This window comes from Kogia breviceps, chromosome 2, assembly GCF_026419965.1.
Source record: "Kogia breviceps isolate mKogBre1 chromosome 2, mKogBre1 haplotype 1, whole genome shotgun sequence".
Classification (NCBI taxonomy): Eukaryota; Metazoa; Chordata; class Mammalia; order Artiodactyla; family Physeteridae; genus Kogia; species Kogia breviceps.
This window is the reverse complement of record NC_081311.1, coordinates 37131653-37157850: the sequence shown is the minus strand read 5'-3', so window position 1 is coordinate 37157850 and position 26198 is coordinate 37131653. Positions and strand designations below refer to the sequence as shown.

General features: G+C 34.2%; 1 protein-coding gene across 12 annotated transcripts in view; it reads left to right on the top strand.

The window, feature by feature from the left end:
* KIF20B (kinesin family member 20B) overlaps nt 1–22409 on the top strand; it is a 78186-nt gene extending 55777 nt beyond the window's left edge. For 9 of the 12 annotated variants that reach the window (XM_067025064.1, XM_067025067.1, XM_067025063.1 and 6 more), the window contains 11 exons: nt 3331–3408; nt 4685–4810; nt 5442–5569; nt 7068–7223; nt 10713–10889; nt 12650–12760; nt 14153–14350; nt 16913–17014; nt 17421–17571; nt 20845–20987; nt 22159–22408. In XM_067025064.1, coding sequence (XP_066881165.1) covers nt 3331–3408; nt 4685–4810; nt 5442–5569; nt 7068–7223; nt 10713–10889; nt 12650–12760; nt 14153–14350; nt 16913–17014; nt 17421–17571; nt 20845–20987; nt 22159–22236 — 1448 coding nt within the window. In that variant the 3' untranslated portion in view covers nt 22237–22408. Of the gene's footprint in view, nt 1–3330; nt 3409–4684; nt 4811–5441; nt 5570–7067; nt 7224–10712; nt 10890–12649; nt 12761–14152; nt 14351–16912; nt 17015–17420; nt 17572–20844; nt 20988–22158 lie in introns of all 12 variants that reach the window. The other 3 variants (XM_067025069.1, XM_067025065.1, XM_067025074.1) reach the window with 1 other exon arrangement.
* Nucleotides 22410–26198: the final 3789 nt, after the last annotated feature.

The window sequence follows — 26198 nt, the reverse complement described above, 5'->3', positions numbered from 1 at the left end:
TTTTCTCTCTTGAGAGTTCATTCACTCTTATGATTTTAAGTATGTATGAGACATTCCCTGACAAACAAAAAAGTGCATTTTTAGCTCTTGAGGCTTTCCCTGGATTCTACATTTCTATTTATTTATTTATTTTTGTGGTACGCGGGCCTCTCACTGTTGTGGCCCCTCCCGTTGCGGAGCACAGGCTCCGGACGCGCAGGCTCAGTGGCCATGGCTCACGGGCCCAGCCGCTCCGCGGCATGTGGAATCTTCCTGGACCGGGGCACGAACCCGTGTCCCCTGCCTCGACAGGCGGATCCTCAACCACTGCGCCACCAGGGAAGCCCTACATTTCTATTTAAATACTGAATGCCATTCACTTAGCTATCTTATTAATTTTTTAAAATGGAGATATACATACCATAAAATTTACCCTTTAAAAGTGTACAGTATGGTGGATTTTAGTAAATTCACAAGCTCGTACAACCACTACCACTATCTAATTCCAGAACATTTTCATCACCCTAGAAAGAAACCCTGTACCCATTAGCAATCACTCCCCATTCACACTTCTGCGATAACTCCAATCTCTGCCTCTGTCTTAACATGGACATCTTCCCTCTGAATGTGTCTGTGTCTTCACCCTATCTGTCTCTGTCCAAATTTCCCTCTTCTTATAAGGACACCAGTCATATTGGATTTAGGGCCTACTCTAATCCAGTGTGACCTTATTCTTAACTTGATTATATTTGCAAAGCCTCTGTTTCCAAGTAAGGTCATATTCACAGGGAGTGACAATCAACATATCTTCTAATCTACTCTCCAGTAATATGACCCCTTTTATTAACAAAGAATTTTATTGGTTATTTCAGACATTATTTTTTATTATAGACATTAACATGAATATATTTGTATAAAAGTCTTTGGGCACACATGTAAATGTATTTGTATGGGAAATTCCTAACAGTGTAATTGTTGGCCCAAATGTTGTGTTTAAAATTTTGATGAATGTTGCTAAACTGCTCCCTAAAGTCATTGTACCAGTTTATATTTTCAATAATAGTGTACAGAGTGCCCATTTCCCCACATTTTTGCCAGTATTAGGTGTTATCACACTTTAAACTTATAGCCAGTGTGATAAGTGAAACAAGGTATCACATGGTCTCAATCTTTTGTACTTGTGCATGTCTGGTATACTGGTATTCTGAAATAAATTTGAACTATCACTGAATATTTTTTTGTTTTGTTTTTGGCCACACCAGGTGGCTTGTGGGATCTTAGTTCCCCAACCAGGGATCGAACCTGGGGCCCTGGCAGTGAGAGTGCAGTGTCCTAACCACTGGACCGCCAGGGAATTCCCAGTCATTGAGTATTTCTAATCCAGAGTTTTGCCTGACATTCGTGTGTCATTTCTTTATATAGCTTTCAGTGATCCTCTCCCCTGAATGTTAAACACTTGATTGCTTGTTCATTTGCCAGGCATTTATTTAGCTATGGTAGTGCATAGATATCTTTCGATAGCTTTGATGAGATATCTCATTCCTGTCTTTATGTTGCTTTTTTTTCTGTTTTATTTGTTGCATATTTCTGGATTCTTTCCTGAGATAAAATGTAAGTTATTGGAGGCAATGACTGATATAATAATGCTCTTGTTTCTTTTACTATTCCTACCTTTCAAATAATAGGTGGATAGCCATTAGCGAAGTTAACATTGGTGTCCTGGGGCTTTACTGATTGCTATCTAGGTACTTAAACTCCTTCTTTTGAGCCCTCTAATTTAGAGCAAAAGATAGGGTGTAAAAGGAACAGATTCTTTGAATAAAATTATAATTAATTATATAATCTGAATATATTTGCAAATCATGCTTTTTGAAAGGAAAAGTTTTAGATAGACTACCAGTACTCCTTTAATCCTAAAGAGGAATTCTGTTTCATTAGCTCTCCTGGCAGCTTACATCAGTGAACAGAAATACTGAAAATTACTCGTTAAAATTTTTTCTCATTGTTTTGTTTTAAGATTACTTTATATTAAGCATTTTTAAGGGAACCATCTTTTGATGTTTGTGTCATTTTTTTGTCACTTTTAGTGCCCCGAGTTTGAGCTATGCATTTATAGATTCATCACCTCTGACATTTATAGCAGTCTTGGTAAGAGGTGTCAGAAGTGAGCCCTGCTACTATGTGTCTATCACCAGAGACGATAAACCAATCTTTCCTCCTTATCTCTTTCTATCAGGCAGGATTAGAATCGAATTGTTTATAAGCCATTATTGTAGTCATTTTTCAAGGGCCAGAAACAGTTTTGGTAAGGTAATAATAGTACAGTTATTCCTGATGAGCTGGTTTTAAAAACACTAGAAGTAAATATTTGGCTTTGAAAATTTTTCTAGAAAAAATAATTACTTGAGATTTAAAAATTAAATTTGGGATTGAGAATTTATTGTTTTTAGGAGGTAGAAGTTTTAGTTTTGGTTTGAGAATATTAACACTAAAAATAAGTGCTTTGACAAATAATGTTTTTTCTAAATCCCAAGATCTGTGTTATTAGTACGGGCATACCTCAGAGATGTTTCATATTTGGTTCCAGACCACCACAATAAAGTGCAGATCATAGTGAAGCAAGTCGCACAATATGTTTTTGGTTTTCCAGTGCATATAAAAGTTATGTTCAGGGCTTCCCTGGTGGCGCAGTGGTTGAGAGTCCGCCTGCCAATGCAGGGGATATGGGCTTGTGCCCCGGTCCAGGAAGATCCCACATGCCGTGGAGCAGCTAGGCCCGTGAGCCATGGCCACTGAGCCTGTGCGTCCGGAGCCTGTGCTCCGCAACGGGAGAGGCCACAACAGTGAGAGGCCTGCGTATCGCAAAAAAAAAAAAAAAAAGTTATGTTCACACTATATTGTGGTCTGTTAAGAGTGCAATAGTATTATGTCTAAAAAACCAGTGCTCATACCTAATGAAAAAATACTTTATTGCTAAAAAATGCTAACCATCACCTGAGCCTTCAGGTAGTTGTAATCTTTTTGCTGATGGAGGGAGGGCCCGGCCTCGATGCTGAAGGCTGCTGGCTGATCAGGGCGGTGGTGGCTGAAGGTTGGGGTGGCTGCAGCAGTTTCTTTAAGTAAGATGAGGAGATTTGCTGCATCAGTTGACTCTTCCTTTCATGAACAATTTCTCTGTAGCATGCTATGCTGATTGATAGCATTTTACCCACAGTAGAATTTCTTTCAAAATTGGAGTCAGGCCTCTCAGACTCTGCCACTGCTTTATCAACTAAGTTTATGCTATATTCTGAATCCTTTTATCAACTAAGTTTATGCTATATTCTGAATCCTTTGTTGTCATTTCAACAGTCTTCACCAAAAGTAGATCGCGTCTCAAGAAACCACTTTCCTTGTTCATCCATAAGAAGCAACTCGTCATCTGTTCAGGTTTTATCATGAAATTGCAGCAGTTCAGTCACGTCTTCTGGATAACTTGCTGCAGCTTCTACATTAGCACTTGGCTGCTTCACCTTGCACTTTTGTTTTGAAGACAGCTTCTTTCCTTAAACCTCATGAACTAACCTCTGCTAGCTTGAAACTTTTCTTCTGCAGCTTCCTTACCTCTCTCAGCCTTCGTAGAATTGGAGAGAATTAGGGCCTTGCTCTAGATTAGGCTGTGGCTTAAGGGGATGTTGTGGTTCGTTTTGATCTTCTATCTAGGCCACTGAAACTTTCTCCATATCAGCAATAAGTTTGTTTTGCTTTCTTATCATTTGAGTATTCACTAGAGTAGCACTTTAAAGTCTCTTCAGGAACTTTACTTTGCATTCACAACTTGGCTGTTTGGTGCAAGAGGGCTAGCTTTTGGCCAGTCACGGCTTTGGACATGCCTTCCTTACTAAATTTAGCTTAATCCTTTCATTTCTAGCTTTTGATTTAAAGTGAGAGACGTGTGACTCTTCCTTTCACTTGAATGCTTAGAGGTTACTGTAGTGTTACTAATGAGACTAATTTCAGAATTGTTGTGTCTCAGGGAACAGGGAGGCGCGAGGAGAGGGAGGGACAGGGCACAGCTGGTCATTGGAGCAGTCACAGCACACACAGTGTTTATGGATTAAGCTTGCTGTCTTACGTGGGTGTAGTTCATAGTGTCCCAAAACAATGACAGGAGTAACATAAAGATCAGTGATCATAGATCACTGTAACAAATACAACAATAATGAAACAGTTTGAATTATTGCAAGAATTACTAAAATGTGATACAGAGGCAGGAAGTGAGCAAATGCTGTTAGAAAATGGCACTGATAGACTTGCTTAATGCAGGGTTGCCACAAACCTTCAATTTGTAAAAAACACAGTATATGTTAAGCACAATAAAGCAAAGTACAGTAAAATAATAGTTTTTATTATTTTTATTAATAGTTTAATTATATTTAAAATTGTAAGTTGTATCTGAAAAGATTCCTTTTCCATCCATTTATTCTTGCATTCATCCAAGCATCCATCTGTACATTAGTTATTTATTTGATCCTTCATATATGCCAGTACTGTTCTAGACATTGAAAATATAGCAGTGAACAGGACAAAGTTTCTGTCTATGTGGAACTCATATTCTATTATAGTTAATAAAAGTGTATTTTAATTTTAGAAGAACTCAAAATAAAAGTTGGATATCTAGATGTAGATGTTAGTAATTTTTAAAATGTTCTTTCCAAATTTTTAGATCTAAGCATTAAAGAGAAAATAATTGAAGACATGCAAATGACCCTAGAAGAACAAGAACAAACTCAAGTAGAACAAGATCAAGTGCTTGAGGCTAAATTAAAGGAAACTGAAAGACTGGCCACAGGTGAAACAAGATTGCTTAAATATCTCAAAGCATACTCTTTCATTTTCTTTATTTTCCTAGATTTCTTTCCTTTTTAAACATAGTTTAGTGTTTATAATAATTCATAATGAAAACGTATTTGGTGTGTTTTTGGAACATCCTGTCACTTGTCATTTTTCATTATAATGAAAATTGTTGTACCTAAGTCAGAGAAGGAATAAGGACACTTTCATAATAAGTGGATGATAGCTTGCAGTGTTCCCCAGATGTTAAGAATAAACTTTCAACTGAGTTTCACCTCTGTATAGCAACTGGTATCATCTTACATGTTTATCTCAATAAATACTCTGACTCTATCGTTCAGAATACCATCAGTGGGTTGTTCTTGTTTTTAATTTTTGAGAACATGAAGTTTCCTGTATATTGGCATGCATTTATACTGTATACTCAGAATACTATTCAGTGGGTTATTGAGGTTTTTGTAGTTCTTTAAGAATTTGGTAAGCTCTTAGAATGGTCTCGGTTCTATCTTGGTCTGTGTACTTCTGCTTCTGAGCTCTGCTGATTCTTGTCTGTATCCCATGCCACATATAGTTCTATGTGGTATAACTTTTGCATGTACTTTAAAAATAATTTAATGTTTTCAAATCAGAATTGGAAAAATGGAAGGAAAAATGCAAAGATTTGGAAACCAAAAGCAATCAAAGGTCAAATAAAGAACTTGAGGATAACACAGATGTACTTAATATAAAGCTCAGTAAGCTTCAAGATGAGTTACAGGTATGATTTTTATCTATATATATAATTGTATCTTTATATATATTCATTATATTTCTCATAAAAGGATAATTTAGTAAATATGTTATAATTAATTTAGATATGGATGAACCAATAGCTGGGAAATGTTAATATATAATTTTTCAGTATATACTCAAGTGACACAGGGAAGAAATTCCCAAGATACAAGCTACTAAGTAAGTGCCAATGAAAATGCAGTGGTTGGGTCTTCAGTTTTTTGTATTTAATTTTTAAATCATCACTTCTTATGTCTTTGTACCTATTTTTCTACACTTTAAACTTCTAACTCATCGAATACTGCTGTGGAGGAGATGACTATTAGGAAAATTATTTTAAATTTAATTATTAATCTGGAAAAGAATAGAGTTGAATGTCTGACCACTGGAATACATTTGAAACTATACTACTACAGAGAAGATATTCTGTTTTGTGTTTATATGTTTTTCCATGTTTAACTTTCACATACTATGTGTAGAATACAACATATGGGGGAAATATTTTTTTAATGGGACTTAAAATGTACAAAATTTTACGTAGTATTTTTATTTATTGGAAGTTGCAATCCAACTGTAGTTTTGGGATTGAAGAAAACAGTGATTTTGAAAAGACTGCATCTAAATTATTTTCTTAAATGCAGGCTGTATATAATCAGATACTGAACAAATACAAAAGAAATCAGTTACTTTCTTTTGTAACTATTAATTATATACTTTAGAATTTACCCTTTCCACTCCATTAATTATGAAAAAAATAATGTTAATTACATTGAGAATGTTCATATTAAGGAATACCGGTATGTTCTACATTGTTCTAAAATAATGTGATCACATATCTTAGATAATAAATGGGATTTTTAAATACATAGCTTTTAATGTGGTGTTACTGTTTTTGTTTCAAATGTAGTTTTACTTGAATTTTGAATGTATAAATTAGACATTTTTGAACCCAAAGGATCTATGGAAACCTCTTTGAAATTTACTGATCAACTATATTTTCTGTCCAGCTGTTCCCAATGTTCCTTAAACTAATAAATGTTTGCCCTGTTGCACAAGTTATTCTTTATTTGGCATCCTGTATACCCAGGAAAATTTTATTTTTGGAACCATACAATTAGAAATGACTACCATAAACCAATTTTTAAAAAAAATCTGGCATTTAAGAAGGCTTGGTTCTCTGTAACTCTTTCAGAAATTTCAGCTGATTCTTCTTAAGCTCACTGATGATGGAAAGTCCTCAAATGCACTTTATAGCAAAATAAAGTTTATAAATGAAGTAACTATTTAGGAAAGCAAACTAACAATGTTCTTTTGATAATCTGAAATAAACTCAAATCTTGTCATTATTTAAAGAAAAACACTTGTTTTTAACTTTTTGAAGAGGTAAAATGAAAAGTGCTGGATTACATGGAAATGTTATAAATAAAGAATTATTAACTGCTTTTGAAGCATATGATAGTTACTTACACTATTTATACATATAGGAATCTGAACAGAAATATAAAGCTGATAGAAAAAAATGGTTAGAAGAAAAAATGATGCTTCTCACTCAAGCAAAAGAAGCTGAGAATCTACGAAACAAAGAGATGAAAAAATATGCTGAAGACAGAGAGCATTGTTTGAAGCAACAAAATGAAATGGTCGGTAACAATTATACTTTCTCTTCTATGTGTTTTGCCTGCTTTCTTTGCTTTCTTAAATTTTTCCCTGGGATTCTTATATTTTTATTGGTATCTACATGGTTGCGTGGTTTTGTTTTTTGTGTCTTTTTTTTCAAAGGCAGTTTGTCTGTTTGTAAGATGACTTTTCTAGCCCATTTTATCTTGAAGTTCTTATTGTTGGGAAAATAATTATATCTCAATATTTAGATTCAGAACTTAAAACTCTCTTCTTTTGACTGCCACAGGATTATCCCTACTGTATTGTAAAACATTTACATTTTGAACTGTAGATTCTACTAACATGGTGTTTATATTTTACCTCATAAGCTGATTTTATCAGGTCTTTTTTTTTTAAGTCGACTAACTAGTTTCTAGAAGACTATAGGTAGAAATAACTTTCAGTTTTACATTGACTGGCTCTAGTTCTTAAGTGATTCTATCTTAGCTTGTCTTTTTTCCTCCTATTTAAATTGACAACTTAGTCTGTTGGACACTCAATCAGGAAAAAGAAGTTTAAAGTCATCATTGATCCTAGGAAAGCTGTTGAGTAATACATTAACATTATTTTTAAATGAAAAACTAGTTCTCTATTTACAGTAATAGTAACGTGGCAGTATCACATTGTCATCTGTTGGCATTTCCTTTGTTAATGACAGAATTTTACTTATACCAGCTAAACTTTCCTGTACAAACAGGAATGTTAATTTTCAATAAGTTATGGATGATTTTTTCCAATGATTTAAAAAAATTTTTTATCTTTTTATTTTGAAATCATTTTATTTCCAGAAAAGTTACAAAACTAGTACAGGGAATTTCTGTATACCTATCACCCAACTTCTGATGTTAGATCTTACATAACAACAGTACAATGATCAAAACCAACAAATCAATATTATTATAGTACTGTTAGCTAACTTATGGACCTTACTAGAATTTCACCAGCTTTCCCACTGTTTTTTTTCTCTGGATATAGGATCTAATCTAGGATACTACGTTCCATTTAGTTGTTGTGTTTCCTTAGAGTCTTGACTCTCTGTCATGTGACGAGTTATATGAGACTAATACTTGTCATTACTACAGCAATGAGATGGCAATATATTTCACTTCATGTGCGAACTCCACATGGCTGGAGGTACCTTCAGGAAGTGTTGGGTTGAGCAAGATTGTAATGCTGCATTTATCTTAAAAGGAGGAAATGTTGCTGCTGGTTCTCTTTCTGTCCATAGCCCATTCAACCTTCCTGGACAGTAATAAGAGGCAAGAAGTGAAATCAAAGCTGTTGGCTGTCATAGTCAGTCACTCTACCTCCAACCCAGGAATGGGCCTACTTTCTTTTCCTAATCAGTAGTCCCTCTAGCAGCAGTGCCAGCAAGTAAACCTCCTTTGAGTTTTTAATCCTAGAGAAAGCTAGCTTTCTCCTTTCTCCCATATATTTCTTTACAATCATATCTAGGATATATGTCTATGATATTGAAGAAATAAATTGTTGATTTTTTTAAGCTTTTAAAATTGTAACGTACCTAACACAGTAAGTAAACAAAATAAACATATAGTTCAATGAATTATTATTATAAAGCCAGCCCCCACCTAACTACCACCGAGTTTAAAAAATAGAGCCCTCTTCTGAATGGTAATAACTGTTCTATCTTTTAATGTTAAACTTCAGTTTTGCTCATTTATGAATTTTATATAAATGAAAATGGATAAATATATAGAATGCATTTTTTGTGGCTGGCTTATGTTTTGTGAGGATCATCTATACTGTTGCAGGTAGTTGGAGTTAGTCTATTCTCGTTGCTGAATATTTTGGTGTATAAGTATACCTCAGTCTATTCAATTTAAAGTTGAATAGATGTGGATTGTTTCCTGTTTGGGGCTGTTAATGTATAAGATCTCCTGTTAACATTTTTATATATTTCTCTTAGTGCACATGTGCATACATTTCTATTGCCTATATAACCAAGAATAGAATTGCTAGTTGATAGGGTAAACATATGTGGAACTCTAGTAGAATGCCAGACTGATTTTCAAAATAGTTGTATCCATTTATACTCCAACTAGTATTTTTGGATGTTTAGTTTATTGGCTCTGCCTATCCAAGTCCCTTTGCTTATCTTCTATTGGACTACCTTTTTTTTTTTTTTTTTTTTTTAATAGGAGTTCCTTATACTTTCTGGATAGGAGCGTGTTGCAGTTACCTTCTTTCAATCTCTGGTTTACTGTTTTACTCTCCTGTTGCCTTTTTAGAACAGAAATTCTTAGGTATTTTAATTCATTTTCCCAGTCTTTTCTTTATAAACCTCAAGGGCATGAAGATGTTTTCTTACATTATTACTGAAAGGTTCGGGGTTTTACCTTTCATATTTAGATCCTAGAATTAATTTTTGTGTTGGAGTGAGATGGGGTAAAAGCTGTTGTTGTCATTGTAAATGTGTATTAACGATCGACCTGGTAGAACATATTGAAGAAACTGTTTCTTTTGTACTGCTGTGCAACTTTTGTCATAAATCAGTTGTCCAAGCGTTAACTTTCATACATTGTGTGAGATTAAGATTAGGTTTTTTCTTTTTTTCCATTTGGCTATTCAGTTATTCCGTCACTCTTTGTTGAAAAGACTGTCCTTTCCTCCATTGAAATTCTTTGGCATTTTTATAGAATAGCAATTGACCATAATATTTGTGGATGCTATTCTCTGCTTTCTGATGTCTGTGTATCCTTACGCCAATATCACGGTCTTGATTATTATTATTATAGTAGGCTTAAAATGATGTAGTGTGATTGCTCCTACTTTGTTCTTCATTTTCAACATAATTTTGACTGTTATGTCATTTGCATTTTCATGTTATTTTTAGAGTCAGCTTTTTTAGTTCTATCAACACATGCACGCATGTGCATGCGCTTGCTTGGATTTTGAAGTTGCTTTGACTCTAGATCTTTTGGGGGAGACCTGGCATCTTAACAATATTGAATCTTTTGATCCTTGAACACAGATTCTCTCTTTGTTTATTTAAATGTTCTTTTATTTCTTTCAGCAGTGTTTTGTAGTTTGTCATGTTTAGGTCTTGCACATAATTCCTTTAATTTGCCACTAACTATTTCATGATTTTTGAACCCAGTGAAAATGGTATTTTAAATTTTCATTTCTCTATTGTTTGTTGCTATTAGTTTTGTCATTTGTTTTATTGTAATTTTACCATCTCATTTCTCAAAAATTGGGGGAAATGCTAGAATTAGTTTAAAAGCTGTAATTTTTTATTGAAAGAAGTGCCCAATGTGGACATTTAAGATATATGAAGGCATTATGTGTTTGGCTTTATAAGTAAATATTTGATCGAGACTTGACTACGTAATTTGTTATATATCCTGTTCACAGTTGTATTTATTGTGTTATTTATAATAACTTCAAAAAATTATTAGATTCATAATTTTGCAAGGTTTATTTTAACATTTTGTCCATATTCTGTTTAGGAAATGCTTAAAGCACAGTTGGCTGAGAAAGATGGTAACCTCCAACAGTGGCGGGAAGAACGCGATCAGCTGGTTGCAGCTTTAGAAATACAGCTGAAAACACTGATCTCCAGTAACATACAGAAAGATAATGAAATTGAACAATTAAAAAAGATCACATCAGAAACTTCTAAAACAGTCAGTAGAACCATGTTCTTTCTATGCCTTTTAAAATTAAAAATAGGAAGTTTTCAAAATTATTTAATTGATTAACTTCTAAAGAATAAAAATGTAAGTAGATCAGTGGGGAATCATAGTTTGAAAAAATTATTTGGATATTTGTCATGAATTTTGAGTTTTCAGAGTTTATCATTATGGTTGACTCATCAATGACTAATTGAGAAATAGTTCTTTCTCCAATATTTTGGTCATATCTCTCAGATAGAATTATTAAAAAATAAACAACTGATGATTTAGTCCCTAATCTGCCTTTAAAATGTGGAAATGTGACTCAGCCTGAATGCTTAGTGATATTTAAATACTTGAACCCATCCTAAATTTATGATAAAGATACAAATTGTTTTTGAAAATAAGCACAATGGTGAGGAGATGTGAGTCATTCAGGAGCTACTTTTTTTTTTACCCCCTCTGGCTGCACCACACGGCTTGCAGGGATCTTAGTTCCCCGACCAGGGATCAAACCCAGGCCCCGGCAGTGAGAGCACCGAGTCCTAACCACTGGACCACCAGGGAATGCCCAGGAGCTACTTTTGTAATATTGCATCGGGGCTAGGAACCCTAGATAAAGAAAGTATTGCATTTTACAGATAGCTATTTCCCAGGTAAATTGAATCAGGGTACATCTGAAGCTAGTCTTTCCAGAGTAAATAATCTGCATTTGAAAATCTGCTGTTCTACAGCCTTCAGACAATAATAAAATTAAATGTGTTTTGTGTCTATGTCTCTTACATCAAAAGACTTCATGATTCTAAGAGAAAGACTGCTCAAAACAGAGGTATTAGCATGTGGTATAAATTGCGCAGAATAGAAAGTTAGAAAAACTAGGTATCAACTGCTGTCAGTGTGGTTTTGGGACCTTTAGGAAAATTACTTAACATTTCCAAACTTTAAAACAGAGATGATGATGTCTTTCTAATAGAATTGTGAAAATTAATCGAGAGCATTTGTAAAACAATTGGCACAGTTATTACCACAGTGGAAGTCAGTAATGCTAGTTGCTTTCCCCATTATGAATGCAATAGGATCTTTTTTATTTGACAGTTATGGGTAGGTGACATAAGAGGTGTATTTGACTTTTGATTTTGATGGTAGTGATTAGAAGGTGCACGTTGGAATTTCTCAAGTTTAAAAATGTATTCTGATTTTTTTATAGATCGCTTAAGTAGGGTTTAGGAATAGAGCATACCCTATGACTGATTAAGTGGGATGAAGAGTGTGCAGCAAGGAAAGGTTTAGTTATCAGTATGGTCTTTTCTACTCTAATGCTGTACTTGCATTCCTAAGACACCTCTAGTTTTTCAAAATTGTGTTATCAAAGTGATTTGGGGGGTTCAAGCTCCAAGTCAGTACAGACCGTGGTCATGTTATTTAATTTCTCTCTATTTCTTCATCTGGAAAGTAGGAATAACAATTCTTGCCAAATCTCAGAGTTGCAGTGAAAGTAAAATGAGAGAATATATGTAAAACACCTTGGAAGTTGAAAGTAATCTTTCAAATTTCTCTTGAGATCAGATTCAGAAGAGGCGGAAAATTGCCCAGCTTTTCCTAACTCTGAGGCTGAAAGAGAAGAATAAGGAGAGTTAGTTGGTCATTGAAGAAGTCTTTAATTACTTCCACTATTTAATTCACTCAAATCTTGATATTATATTCTTTAGGTGAAGTATTTTAATGTATATTCGGTTATGGTGGCTTGTTACTCTAATATTTCCTTACTTTAGGAAAAACAGACCATGGATATCCAGCCCAGACATATGAGTTCAATGGATCCTGGCAGGGTTGAAACTGAACCTCAGTCAACAAGTTTTGAAATTTCCAGGGATGAAGTAGAAGTGGGTATTTAATAACACAGTCCACTTTTTAACCCTCTTTACCAATGACCATTAATTACTAAATAACACTTGCAAGTATAATTTAATCAGTTGTTGTAGGTATCTTGCTGTACAGTTAGTTGTGTGTGCTCTTGGCTATGGAAAGGAAAACTGAAAGCTTTTGAGGGGAGATGCAATTCTTTGGGGGAAATTTGATCCCCAAATGGTATTAATTTCCTCTCAAAATGATACTGATCTCAAACAGATCTTTGATTATAAACAAGTTTGATGGTCAGAAATAGGAAATCCTACAAAAGATAAAATATGGATGATTATTCTCCCTCATAAGTGGTCCATTTAATAAGCATTCTAGTAAATAGTATTTTTTGGAAATTTTACCCATTTTATAACTTTATCACCAAATCCCAATAACCTCACAATGAGTTTCCTTAGTTTGAAGTGGGCTTAGGGTTCTGTGACTTGCATTGGATAACATAGTTTCTCAGATTGCCTATGAAATAGATAAAAATTCTATGTCACTTTTTAAAAATAAAATTACTTTTAAAATATTTATTTTATAAACAAATTTATTGGGAGCATTCATTGTTGGGAACCTTGCACTAAGGATAAAGTCATAAGTAAGATATGATCACCATCCTCAAGGAATAAGAAGTCTAATAAGACAGGTATTTAATGACTATCTTGTTTCACCTTATGGACTAAGTGTTATAAAGAGAGTGCTAAGAAGGAACACTGATGTGGAGGATATGATGAATTTTGCCTGAGTGGTTGTGGACGTGGATTAGAAAAAGTAACATCGTACTGGGTCTTGAAGGTGAATAGTTTACCAAGCAGAGAATGGGAAGAGAAGGGCATTTTGATCTGGGGAAATAACACAAGCCATTCCTAACAAGGCTTCAGAAGAATCATGTTACTTCTACCACGTGCTATTAGTCATGGAAGCTATTAAGGCCAGCCCCAATTCAAGGAAGGGGAATGAGACTCTATCTCTCAATGGGAAGAACAGTAAAGAATTTACAGCAATCTTCAGTTTACCATAACTAGGGTGCTTATTAAAAATCCTTAACTCTTTCCTTGGAGAGTTCTGATTTAGTAGGTTTGTGGTAGGGTCCAAGAATCTTTTAAACCATTTCTGTAGATAATTATGATGACACAGGTTTGGGAAATACTGATCTCTAAGTTTCTCTCAATTTTAACATACCATGTATAAACCTGGAGAAAGTAGACGATAACTGAGTCTTTCTGTCCTTGCTGTAGCAAATTTGATCCAGCAGACTTTTTATCTTTTCCAATTTATTGTTTTTAGTAGGTATGTGAGAGAGTTAATTTTTGGCAATTTAGAAATTCATATTCTGCAAATAAGATTTGTTTTCCTTTTAACTTCTGTTGTAGGATGGATCTGTAGTCCTTGACTCTTGTGAAGTGTCAACAGAAAATAATCAAAGTACTCGATTTCCAAAACCTGAGTTAGAGATTCAATTTACACCTTTACAGCCAAACAAAATGGCAGTGAAACACCTGGGTTGTACCTCACCAGTGACGGTTAAGATTCCCAAGGCCCGGAAGAGGAAGAGTAATGAAATGGAGGAGGTAAATACTTAACTATTAAGTGAATTAAACAAGTAAACCTTATTATTAAGCTCAGTGATAATATATAGTTAAACTCTGTTACATTGCCCTCCTCTTCATAAGCACTGCTATTAGAGACCAAAATCATAGTTTATGGTATATTTAATACTGTTTTAAGAATATTACTGTGGTGAATAGTCCTCAAACAAAAAGCTTATAGATTTTTAAAATATAGATTATTCTTTTTTTAGTGAAGCTATGACAGGTCAAATGGTGGTGAATTTTAGTAGCGAGCTATTTCAGTATACCAGTCCTGTTCAAACTTAGTCACTTTCCCTCCAATGGAAGAGAAAAAGGGTTGATAAAAGGAATTAGAGAAACTGAAACAACTAACTTGCTTGAATATAATCTTTGTCATTTAACTAAAATCTTAGGTCTCTATGATCATAGTAGGTTTCAGAAGAGAAATTCTTTTTCTATGAGCCAGTATTAAAATTTGGGTCTCAATTTAGTGGTAGGCCAAGAACGATTTACTTCTTCCTGCTGCAGCTTTCTGATCGTGGGGTTACCATAAACCTTCCATCATATTCTAGCCAGTCACATAAACTTTCCGATCCTCACTTTCCTCCTTTTGGAAATAAAGAATTAGATATAATATGTTTAAAATGTTTTGCTTTTGTTCCACATGTGGTAGATACATAATAAATGGCAATGTTTATGTTAACAGAAATATTTATGTTTAAAACTATAATTATAAACTCTCTAGCACAATAACTTTTTTCCCAACTTGTCTTTTTCACTCCTTTAAAGAGTAGTATATTTTCAAGTTGCTGGAAGAGCAGATATAATATTAACCATACTCCTGAGGCTCTCTGTCAGGTAATACATTTGCTGAATGAATATTATTTAGCATATTTCCTTCTACACATAGAACACCTTTAGTGATTGTTTTGGAGAGCCTTAGTTAACTTTTAGTCTATATTTATTTAATTTATATTGAGTACACTTTAGATACCATTAAGATACAGTTGACCCTTGAACGACATGAGGGTTAGGTGCCAGCCGCAGCGCAGAAAAATCTTGTGTAACTTACAGTCGGCCCTCAATATGTGAGGTTCCTCATCTAGGGATTCAACCAACTACAGATCATGTAGTTATGTAGTATTTACTATTGAAAAAAATCAGTGTATAAGCAGACTCATGCATTTCAAACCTGTTTTGTTCAAGGGCCAACTGTACTATAAGTAGTTTAATTTCATCATCTTTGTTAACATGGTGACTAACATCTATGTTGACTTGATTCATTTTTTTCAAAGGAAAAGGAAAAATTGGTTGTATACTCAAAGGGATAAGATAAAATTATTTTATTCATTTTACTGCCAGCATATACTCCCAATTTCAGAATAGATACACAGATTGTTTTAGGGTAAACCATGTAGAAACTTAAAAGTTTTAACTGATTTTGCTAGTTCTTTACTGCTGTAATAAACTGAGTGTTGTAAAGTCCTCAGGAAAATAATTTATACAGTGCTATATTCTAATCTAGTGAAGATGCCAAAGAGCTCTTTATTGAACACTACAAGTATGATGGAGTTACAATCTTTCTTCCTTTGCTTCCCCTGATTACCATCTATCTGTCTTTCCTCTTTTATGAAATCTTCTTCGTGTGATCCTTAAGACTTTACTTGGTAACTTGAATTCTGAGGTTCAGTCGTGATCTCTCTGCTTCTGTTCTTGCCTTTTTTTTTTTCCTCTTATGCTTATAATCTTTAGTATGATTAGTATTTGCACAAGCTCAGTTCAGTTAATGTACTACAAAAGACTTTGTCTTAAGATTAAGTGGGGAAAAGAAGAGTGAGATGTCATGCCTTTTTAGTAGCAAAAACAGATTGTATTTCTTAACTTTCACATTTTACCTGTGCTTATACTGCAGATTTTTGTTTTGTTTTCAGTGTCACTAAGTATCAATTAGAGGTTATGCTCAGCATTATTTGGGAGTTGGGAAAAGGGTAGATAAATATATTGCTATGTTGCATTGTCAAGATGGGGTTCAAATAAAAGATGTTATCCCTTCATTTAACTAATGTAATTTCATCATGATGCATGTTAAAAATTCATACCTTCAATCATTTTGTGATAAAAACATGTATTGCATCATCATGTGCACTTAACTTACATATGTTATATATGAGTAATATTTCAGTGAAGTTGGCAAAAAACATTGTACCTTCAGTCAGGGTTTCTCAACTTCAGCGTGATTGACATTTTCAGCCAGGTATTTCTTTGTTTTGGAGAGTTCAATGCCCTATACATTTTAAGGGGTTTTTAGCAGTATTCCTGGCCTATACCCACTAGTTTCCATTAAACCTGCCCCTTATCCCCAGCAGTGACAGCCAAAAATGTCTTCAGACAATGCCAATGTCCCCTGGCATCAGAACTGCCCCTGGTTAAGAACCATTTTCTTGTTTTGTTGTTGTTTGTTTGTTAGTTTGCTTTTGTTCTTTTTTTTCCTCCCCTGGAGTCTAGAGAGAGAAAGAAAACACTGTCAAGGAATTAATCAGTGCTGAAATTCATTATTTTTAGGACTTTGTGAAATTTGAAAATAAGAAGAATGCTACACCCAGAACTAATTTGAAGTCCCCTGTTTCTGAGCATAGAAATTCTTCTGTCAAAAAGGAACAAAAGGTTTGTCTTCTAATTTGTCCAAAATTGACCATTTTCATAACTTACATTTATAAAGTAGAAGATGAAAATAAAAATGTCAAATTTGATTAGTAATAATTATTCAGAAGTTGGGTTTTGTCCAGTTATAACTTATTTATCTTTCATTTTCTATTCATCTAATTTAACTCTGAATATATAACCTTTGGCATTTGGCAAGTAGCAGGTACCCCTTGATGTGTTCACCTCTGACTTGTCATTCTATCATACTCATTCTCTGGCCCTTTCATCCCTCTCCTTATATTCTTAATCCTAAGTTCCCTGCCTGAGAATTCATAACCTGTACCTGGCCTCTTTAATTCAACTATGGCTATAACTGTTTCCTTCTAACATTTCTAATCAACAATAACAAGAAGTGTTTGTTTATTAGGTTTCCACACGCCCATCATCTAAGAAAACGTATTCTTTACGGAGTCAGGCATCCACAATTAGTATAAACGTGCCTACTAAGAAAAAAGAAGGAACGCTACAGAAATTTGGAGATTTCTTACAACATTCTCCAACTATTCTTCAATCAAAAGGTTTGCAGAATATTAATTAAATGACCTTTTACATTAGATATATGGTGTTTTCTAATATCTGATTGGTGTATAAACTCAACAACAGTGACTATTATATTTCCAATAAACAAGTGTCTTATGTTAGGTATTTAGGGAGGAAACATGAAAGGATGATATGCCTTGGTGTTCACTGTGTAATGGAAGAGAAAGATCTGTATTTAAGTAATTGATGCAGAGAAGCCTGCTTAATGTAATAGTTGTAGAGATACAAGGAAAGTGCATGGTAGTATTGGAGGAAGAGAGCTGTTTGTTTGGGGGCTATGGGAAGATTTTATAGAAGAGATGGGATTTAACATGGATGTTGAAATGTTGGAAGATTATACCTCCTAGAGATAACCACTGTTAGTATTATGGTATATTTTCTTCTACTGTTTTTTTCTCTGCATGTATAAACATTACCTAATCATATATATCAAAAGCATATATTTCTATAAATATGTATTGGGTTTAATTGCTTAATGCTTTTTTCTTTATAATGTAGATATACTAATACTTTTGTATTAATATGTGCTAAGATATATATTCTCTCCATACACATAGACATAAATATATATTTATATACACATCTACCAGAGGGAACAGTTTTAACACGAATAGAGTACCAGGAAAGTGTAGGGAATGTGCAGGCAATTACAGGTAGCAATATGCATCTGGCATCTAGAATGTGGAGAGATTATTGGGAGGAAGGGGGCAGGAAGGAGTGAGTTTTCATTAGATTACCTGAATGGTAGCAATAGGATAAATTGGAGACTAGAGGTGGGGAGAATGAGGAGGGAAAGGGGCTGAAAGCAGGGACAGTTGAATTTAGTCAGACTGGTTGTGTAAAAATACTTTCTGTAAAAGCTTAACCACAGAGCTTCCCGAACTTTCTTGGTTCACAGTGCCCTTAATGTCTCAGTAATTTTTTTCATTGTGTCCATTCACCCAAAGAAACACCTAATAGTCCCATCCGTTAATACTTAAGGCCAAACAATCACTGAAAATTCAGCTCCTGAAAATCCAGGTTGCCAAAATATGTCATCATCAGAAGGAAGGTAATGTGATATCTTTTTGAAACTGAACTACCCTGAGTTACTGATTGTCACTGTTTTCCTCAAAAATTTAAAATATTCTGAGCTGCTCTTTTGAATTTGCTGCAGCATGTCTTGGTACACAGTTTGGGAACTTCAGACTTAGACCCATTTGTATATATTTTTCAAAAAATATATGCATTCTTTGAAAGGTATTGTTTGTATAAGCATAGAAAATATCTGGAGAGACAAACAGCAGACTGTTAAATGTCTAAATTTGGAGAGGTGGGACTTGTTATTTTAGATGCTTCTGTATTTTATTTAAATTATGTTGACCGTTGCTTATATAATAAAAAGAAATATGTTTTCAAGGAGAGGGAGGTACCCACCTGGTAATGACTCCCTTGCTTGGTTGACTCAGCTTCTTAACGGCTTCCCTACCTATATACCCAGTGTGGAATTTTTGAAAACTTATTTCTAGTAATATAAAGTATCCCTGTTTGGGACTGTAACTGCAATACATGTCTGTTGTTGATCACTTGGAAATAAAGGGAGGAAAGAAGAAAACAGAGATTAGTGCTTAAAATTCTGCTGCTCTGATAACTACTGTTAATCCATAACTCAGTAACGCTGGTTTCCCAGTTTATCCCTTTTGTCTATCTCTTATCCATTCAGTACATGGAAGCCAGAGTGATCTTTTCAAAGTGCAAAATGAATTATTTAAACTATATAATTTTTCGTTTTCTTATTATCTTTTCCAGTAGAATATAAGCTCTACAAGTGCAAAATGTCTGTCTAGTTTACATACTCAGCTCTTAGTATAGTGGTTGGCACACAGTAGTGAGGAATTTTGAAGCTCCAGGTCAAAATCCTATGCGTGATTTGTTTCAGGCTGACCTTAGGCAATTACAGAGGTTTTACCTGTTAGGTCTCATGAGGGAAAGCTTCCGTCCACCCCCACATCAAACTTGATACACAGCCAATGCATCTCAGTCTGTGAAGGGAGTTAGTCAAGGACTCAGGTCTCTTGCCAGCCATACTCTTACACATATCTGCATTTCTAGCCTAGGTGCCTTCATTTGTATCCTGTTAATTGGGGGCCTTCAGTAGAGAACGTCCTCAGGCATCTCTGCCAAAGACGTTATGACGGGGAAGTGGAGGAACACTTGAAGACACTTTTCTCCACTCTGACTCTACTTTTCCACTCCTAGCCCTCCCCCCTGGTCTCCAGCACCAAGGTCCATAAAACAGTGCAAAAGCCTTTTGTTTAGGGCTCACTTGGCAATAAGATCACCCCAACTTCTGTGCTGATCCACCTGACCCAGACTGTGCATTATTCCATAGGGGAATGTAGAAGGGCGGTGGGAGTGGGCACTTTCTCAGGTTTAGCCTCTTGCTTATTCAATTGCAGTTAAGTGGTTAAAGGCTTTAACTTTCATTTTGACGTATTGTCTTAATTAGCCACCCTGACATCTGGTAGCTCAGCTCTCAGGCTCAGCTCAGCCCTTGACAAGTAGACCTCAGTTCAGCATATTTCCTTAAATGTGTTTTCTATTAAAAAAAAATATATAGTTGATATCATATGTACATGGATTTTCTATCCAGAAGTTTTCCCAAATGGAAGTATGTTTTCTGTTAAAATCACTATGTGTCTATTAAAAAAATAAAGCATATGTACAAAGTAAGAAATTTTAAAATTCCTATTCACCTTACCAGAAGCAATCAACTGTTAACAGTTTGGTTTCTTTTACTCTATGTGTGCATGTGCACGCGTTTGTTAACTAGAAGTAAAGGGCTCACGAGTTACTTTCACTTAATATTCATTGTGGACATCTTTACATGTGAGTACTGAGCTAGCTCTACCACCTTACTGTTCTTAGTGATGCATGGTCCACTATATACGTATCCTGATCTTTACCTTAATGTAGTATAAACCTCTTCCAAGTCATTAAAGATGTCTGAGTTTTACTGGTTGCACTATAATTTACCAAACCTTTTCAATATGTTTAACATAGGTGAAGTGATATTTTATTTATTTGCCCTTTTATTTTTGCTGTTTATCATTAATTTGTGTGTTTATTAGGCATTTAATTTTTTTCTTTGTGAGTTTTCTATTCGTGTCCTTTTACCATTTATAAATTGCAGTGCTTTTCTTTTTAAAGGATTTCAAATATTTGCAGTTAGAAAATTATTTCAAGATTTAACTAATGTATTTTTTTCATAGCAAAGAAGATAATTGAAACAATAAGCTCTTCAAAGCTCTCAAATGTAGAAGTAAGTAACGAAAATGTGTCTCGACCAAAACGGGCCAAACGGAAATTATACACAAATGAAATTTCGTCTCCTATTGATATATCTGGCCAAGTGGTAAGCTACTATTTAAGTTTTCTTAAAAGTAAAACTGTTTATGTTCTTTTTAATACTGAAGTATTCATAACAATTTGAATTATATAATGGTTTGAACTTTTATTCTGTAGACCATATCTCTTAAAACACGCTTTAAATGTTGTTTGGTACTGTACGTACCAAATGTACGTTTGGTACTGGATGTGTTAAATTTATAGTAATTGAATATAAATGCTACATTAAAGTATACAAGTGTCACATGCATCTGCATTTATAAAGTCATAAGAGGAATTTTAATTCCATCAGTAGAATTATCACTATTTAATAATTTATTGGCTTCTAACATCTATTTTTCTTATTATCTTTATCACAAGAGTTGTACAAATCTGGGCCTAAGTCTGCCTACTAAAAATATAGAATTGACATTCAGTCATTTCCTCCCACTTTCCCTCTAAGGCTTCCAGAATTTCTTAAGAAAAGACTATAGTTTGTCACCCTGACTCTATGACTCATTCTCCTTACTCAGAACAGGCTGTTCTATTACAGGGAACGTTCTAATTTTCTATCATGCTTGCATCTGCCTAGTGGATGGAAGTGAAGATAGAAAAGGAATTAAAGAAAAAGCCTTCAACAGAAAATGGCCAAGAAAAATTGGGAGAGACCTTTTGCAACAGTAGCTATCAGATATAAGATAGACACTTGAAGCAAGTAGTACAGAATTAGGATCATTAGGACATACTTTTGGAAATACTGTTCTCTTGGTTACTTTTCTCCATCTGTCTGATAAGTACATAATTTTCTCCTTTGGCGGAAGTTATTTCTTTTCTTAGTTGCAAAATAATGCTGTTTCTACTTTCTAAGTTATATACTTGTTACTACAAAGAATCATTTCCTAAAAATTATTGAGGCACTTGTCTCCAAATATTTTAGTAATTATTTCAAGCTATGAATTCAGTAAAAGTGTGGATTATTTTAATTCCAGAATTAGGTAGTGTTGAAAGAATCTTTTATAAAATCTACTACCTTAGGCATGCTTTTTTTATAGAAGATTATATTTCTTCAGTCCAGGAGGAAAAAAAGTACTGTCATGTACTTATTTCAATTATTAAGAACATGAACATAGCTTATTAATTGTAAGTAAGCTTTCATTTTTATTTTTATTTATAAAAAATTGTGAAATTGTTAATTTCAGATTTTGCTGGACCATAGAGTGAAAGAAAGTGATCATCAGATTCTCAAACGACGACTTCGAACCAAAACAGTCAAATAAATCACTTATGGAGAATGTTTTAATATAAAATTTATATTCATAATCATTATAACTTGCATCCTGACTTTTTTAAAGATAATTGTATATACTATGATGCATCAAATCCCTTTGTATGTACATTGCTATTTTATAATAGTGTAATTTTAATTCAATAAAGAAAATAAGTCAACAGTAAGTTTGCTTGTCTACTTTTCGAAGGCTTTTAAATAATAGCTTCTTTTCAAACTGTATGTATTTTCCTGTTATCCCAGGCATGGGACCAGTGAGGAACCTAGGAACGATGCTGTTATTTTTTGTTTGTTTTTCTATACATGGATATCACAGGTCAGATATTTGGTTTACTTATATTTAACAGTGTTTTAGGAATTGCTTTTACTGTATCTATTAGAAAATACAGGTAATTTTACATATCTGTTTGGATTATAGCTAAGATTCAGGGAGTAAGTGTGTACAGGTCTTCTAGTTGCTAAAATATGTATGCACATAATTTAGAAAAGATCTCAGGCCTCTAATTAGAATGTCTCTTATTTTTAAATAATTGAATAGAATTGGTTTTCTTATTTTTCCAAGGCACAGAAGATTAGAAGCAAAAAGTTAGAAGGGAAGAGGCAATAACATCTAGAGGCCAAAAAATTATACTGTTATCTAGGGAAGATAGAATTTTAGACCTGGAGAGACCTTAGAAATACACTTTCCTCATTTTATAGATGAGAAAACTGAGACCCATAAAATTTACTTTTTCAAGATCACACAACTAACGTATATTAAGCTTTGGTTTAAAAAAAGTACCAACAAGAAACAAAAAACAAAGCAGAGGCCTCAAGAATTGTTGCCAACTGGGTCTTTTTAAGAGCACACATTTATGCATCTGAAACCTTTAAGGTTTCATTCGATTTTAGCATTGTTTAATCATGCCCCTGAGACAGGAATAAAAGTTATCTTTGGTGTCTTGTTTAGGAGACGCTTATATGTGTTTGGGGAAAATTTCCATCAAAATAGTTAATTTAAAACTGAAAACCTCTTTAAGCATGAACATGTTTTTATTATGCTACATGGTTTCATGCTAATATATATATATATAACATATATATATACACACATGTGTATATATATAACTGATCCTCATTATTCACAGATTACATGATTACAAATTTGCTTATTTGCTAAAATTTATTTGTCACCCCCAAATCAGTACCTAGGCACTTTTGTAGTCATTCTCAGACATCCCCAGAGTGGCAAAAAATTTGAGTCACCCAACATGCATGTTCTTAGCTAAGGTTGAACAAGATTACACTGGCTTCTTGTTTCAGCTCTCATACTGTAAACAAGTGTCTACATCCCAGAATGTAGACTGAAATCAAGCCTCAACAACATCTGCAAAGGAGACAGAGTTTGACAATTGGAAGGGCTTGAGAAATACCTTGGGCTTTCCACATGCTTATACTAACAAAGCATAACATCAAGTCTGCATAAGTTGAAAGCAATCAGTCAGTAATGCCTACTGGAACAAAAATCAACACTTCAGAGGAAGGTGTAGCACAGATTCTCTTTAACATCTTTTATAATGTGTGACATACAGTCAAAAATTAGTATATATGGAAAGAAACAGGAAAATGAGTCCCATAGTAAAGAAAAAACATGAAAATAAACCTTGACATGGCACAACTGTTGAATTTTGCAGAAACTTTCAAGCAGCTGTTGTGCACATGTTCAGATTTAAAGGAAATGCTGTCTCAATGAGTAAGGCAAAGGGAATCTCAGCAGAGAGGTGGAAAGTATAGAGAAAACAAGTGGAATTTTTAAAACAAAAATAACTGATGTAAACAATCTGGATAGATTTAACAGCAGATTAGAGGTGTCAGAAGGAAGTATCAGTGAACGTGAAAACAGATCAATTAAAATTGTCCAATCTGAGGGTAAGAAGGGAGATTGGAGAAAGAACAGGGCCTGAGGGTCCTATGGAACAATATCAAATGGATTAACAGGTGTAACTGGAGATCCAGAAGGCAAAAAGAATGAAAATAGGGCAGAAAAATATACTTGAAGACATAACGGCCAAACATTTTACAAATTTTATGAGGAAACATTGGCTTTGAAGCACTATGAGCTCCAATGAAGATAAAACCAAAGAATAGTACACCTAGGAAAATCATAGTCAAACTACTAAAAACCAACAATAAAGAGAAAACTTTGATAGAACAAGCAAAGTCTTGAGAAATACAACAGGTTGCAGGTAAGCCGCTGACCTGGAGAAAATATTGGAGTACGTACAGGCAGAGAACGTATATTTAAAAATATATTAAAAGCTCTTAAAACTAGTGAGAACACACCAACCCAACAAAAATCTGGTAAAAGACTTGAATAGGTGCTCCACTAAAGACGATACAGGCAGTGATCAGTATACTGTATGTATTTTTATATTGTCACTATACATATGAAAAGATACTCAAGGTTATTGGTTATCATGGGAAGGCAAATTAAAGCCACAAGTAGAAGGAAAACTTCAGTGAGAGAAGGAAGATCAGTGATTGCCTTGAGGCTGCGGTCAAGAGATGGGATCCGAGGACATGAGGAAACTTCTTGGGGAAATGGCTATATTCTATGCCTTGATTGTTTTATATTCTGTATGCAATTTCTAAAAATAAAATTGTCTTTGAAATGAATGAATTTTATTGTATGAAACTTTACCTCAATAAAAAGCTGGGAAAAAGGATTTTAAAAAAACTCAGAAATAAATGAAAAAGAAATGAAGGAAACGATAGCAAAGATCAATAAAACTAAAAGCTGGTTCTTTGAGAACATAAACAAAATTGACAAACCATTAGCCAGACTCATCAAGAGAAAAAGGGAAGAGACTCAAATCAATAGAATTAGAAATGAAAAAGGAGAAGTAACAACGGACACTGCAGAAATACAAAAGATTATTAGAGATTATTACAAGCAACTGTATGCCAATAAAATGGACAACCTGGAAGAAATGGACTAATTCTTAGAAATGCACAACTTGCCAAGACTGAACCAGGAAGAAATAGAAAATATGAACAGACCAATCACAAGCACTGAAATTGAAACTGATTAAAAATCTTCCAACAAACAAAAGCCCAGGACCAGATGGCTTCACAGGCGAATTCTATCAAACATTTAGAGAAGAGCTAACACCTATCCTTCTCAAACTCTTCCAAAAGATAGCAGAGGGAAGAACACTCCCAAACTCTTTCTATGAGGCCACCATCACCCTGATACCAAAACCAGACAAAGACATCACAAAGAAAGAAAACTACAGGCCAATATCACTGATGAACATAGATGCAAAAATCCTCAACAAAATACTAGCAAACAGAATCCAACAGCACATTAAAAGGATCATACACCATGATCAAGTGGGGTTTATTCCAGGAATGCAAGGATTCTTCAATATACACAAATCAATCAATGTGATACACCATATCAACAAACTGAAGGAGAAAAACCATATGATCATCTCAACAGATGCAGAGAAAGCTTTTGACAAAATTCAACACCTATTTATGATAAAAACCCTGAAGAAAGTAGGCATAGAGGGAACTTTCCTCAACATAATAAAGGACATATATGACAAACCCACAGCCAGCATCGTCCTCAATGGTGAAAAACTGAAACCATTTCCACTAAGATCAGGAACAAGACAAGGTTGCCCACTCTTACCACTCTTATTCAACATAATTTTGGAAGTTCTAGCCACAGCAATCAGAGAAGAAAAAGAAATAAAAGGAATCCAATTTGGAAAAGAAGGAGTAAAGCTGTCACTGTTTGCAGATGACATGATACTATACATAGAGAATCCTAAAGATGCTACCAGAAAACTACTAGAGCTAATCAGTGAATTTCGTAAAGTAGCAGGATACAAAATTAATGCACAGAAATCTCTGGCATTCTTATACACTAATGATGAAAAATCTGAGAGTGAAATTAAGAAAACACTC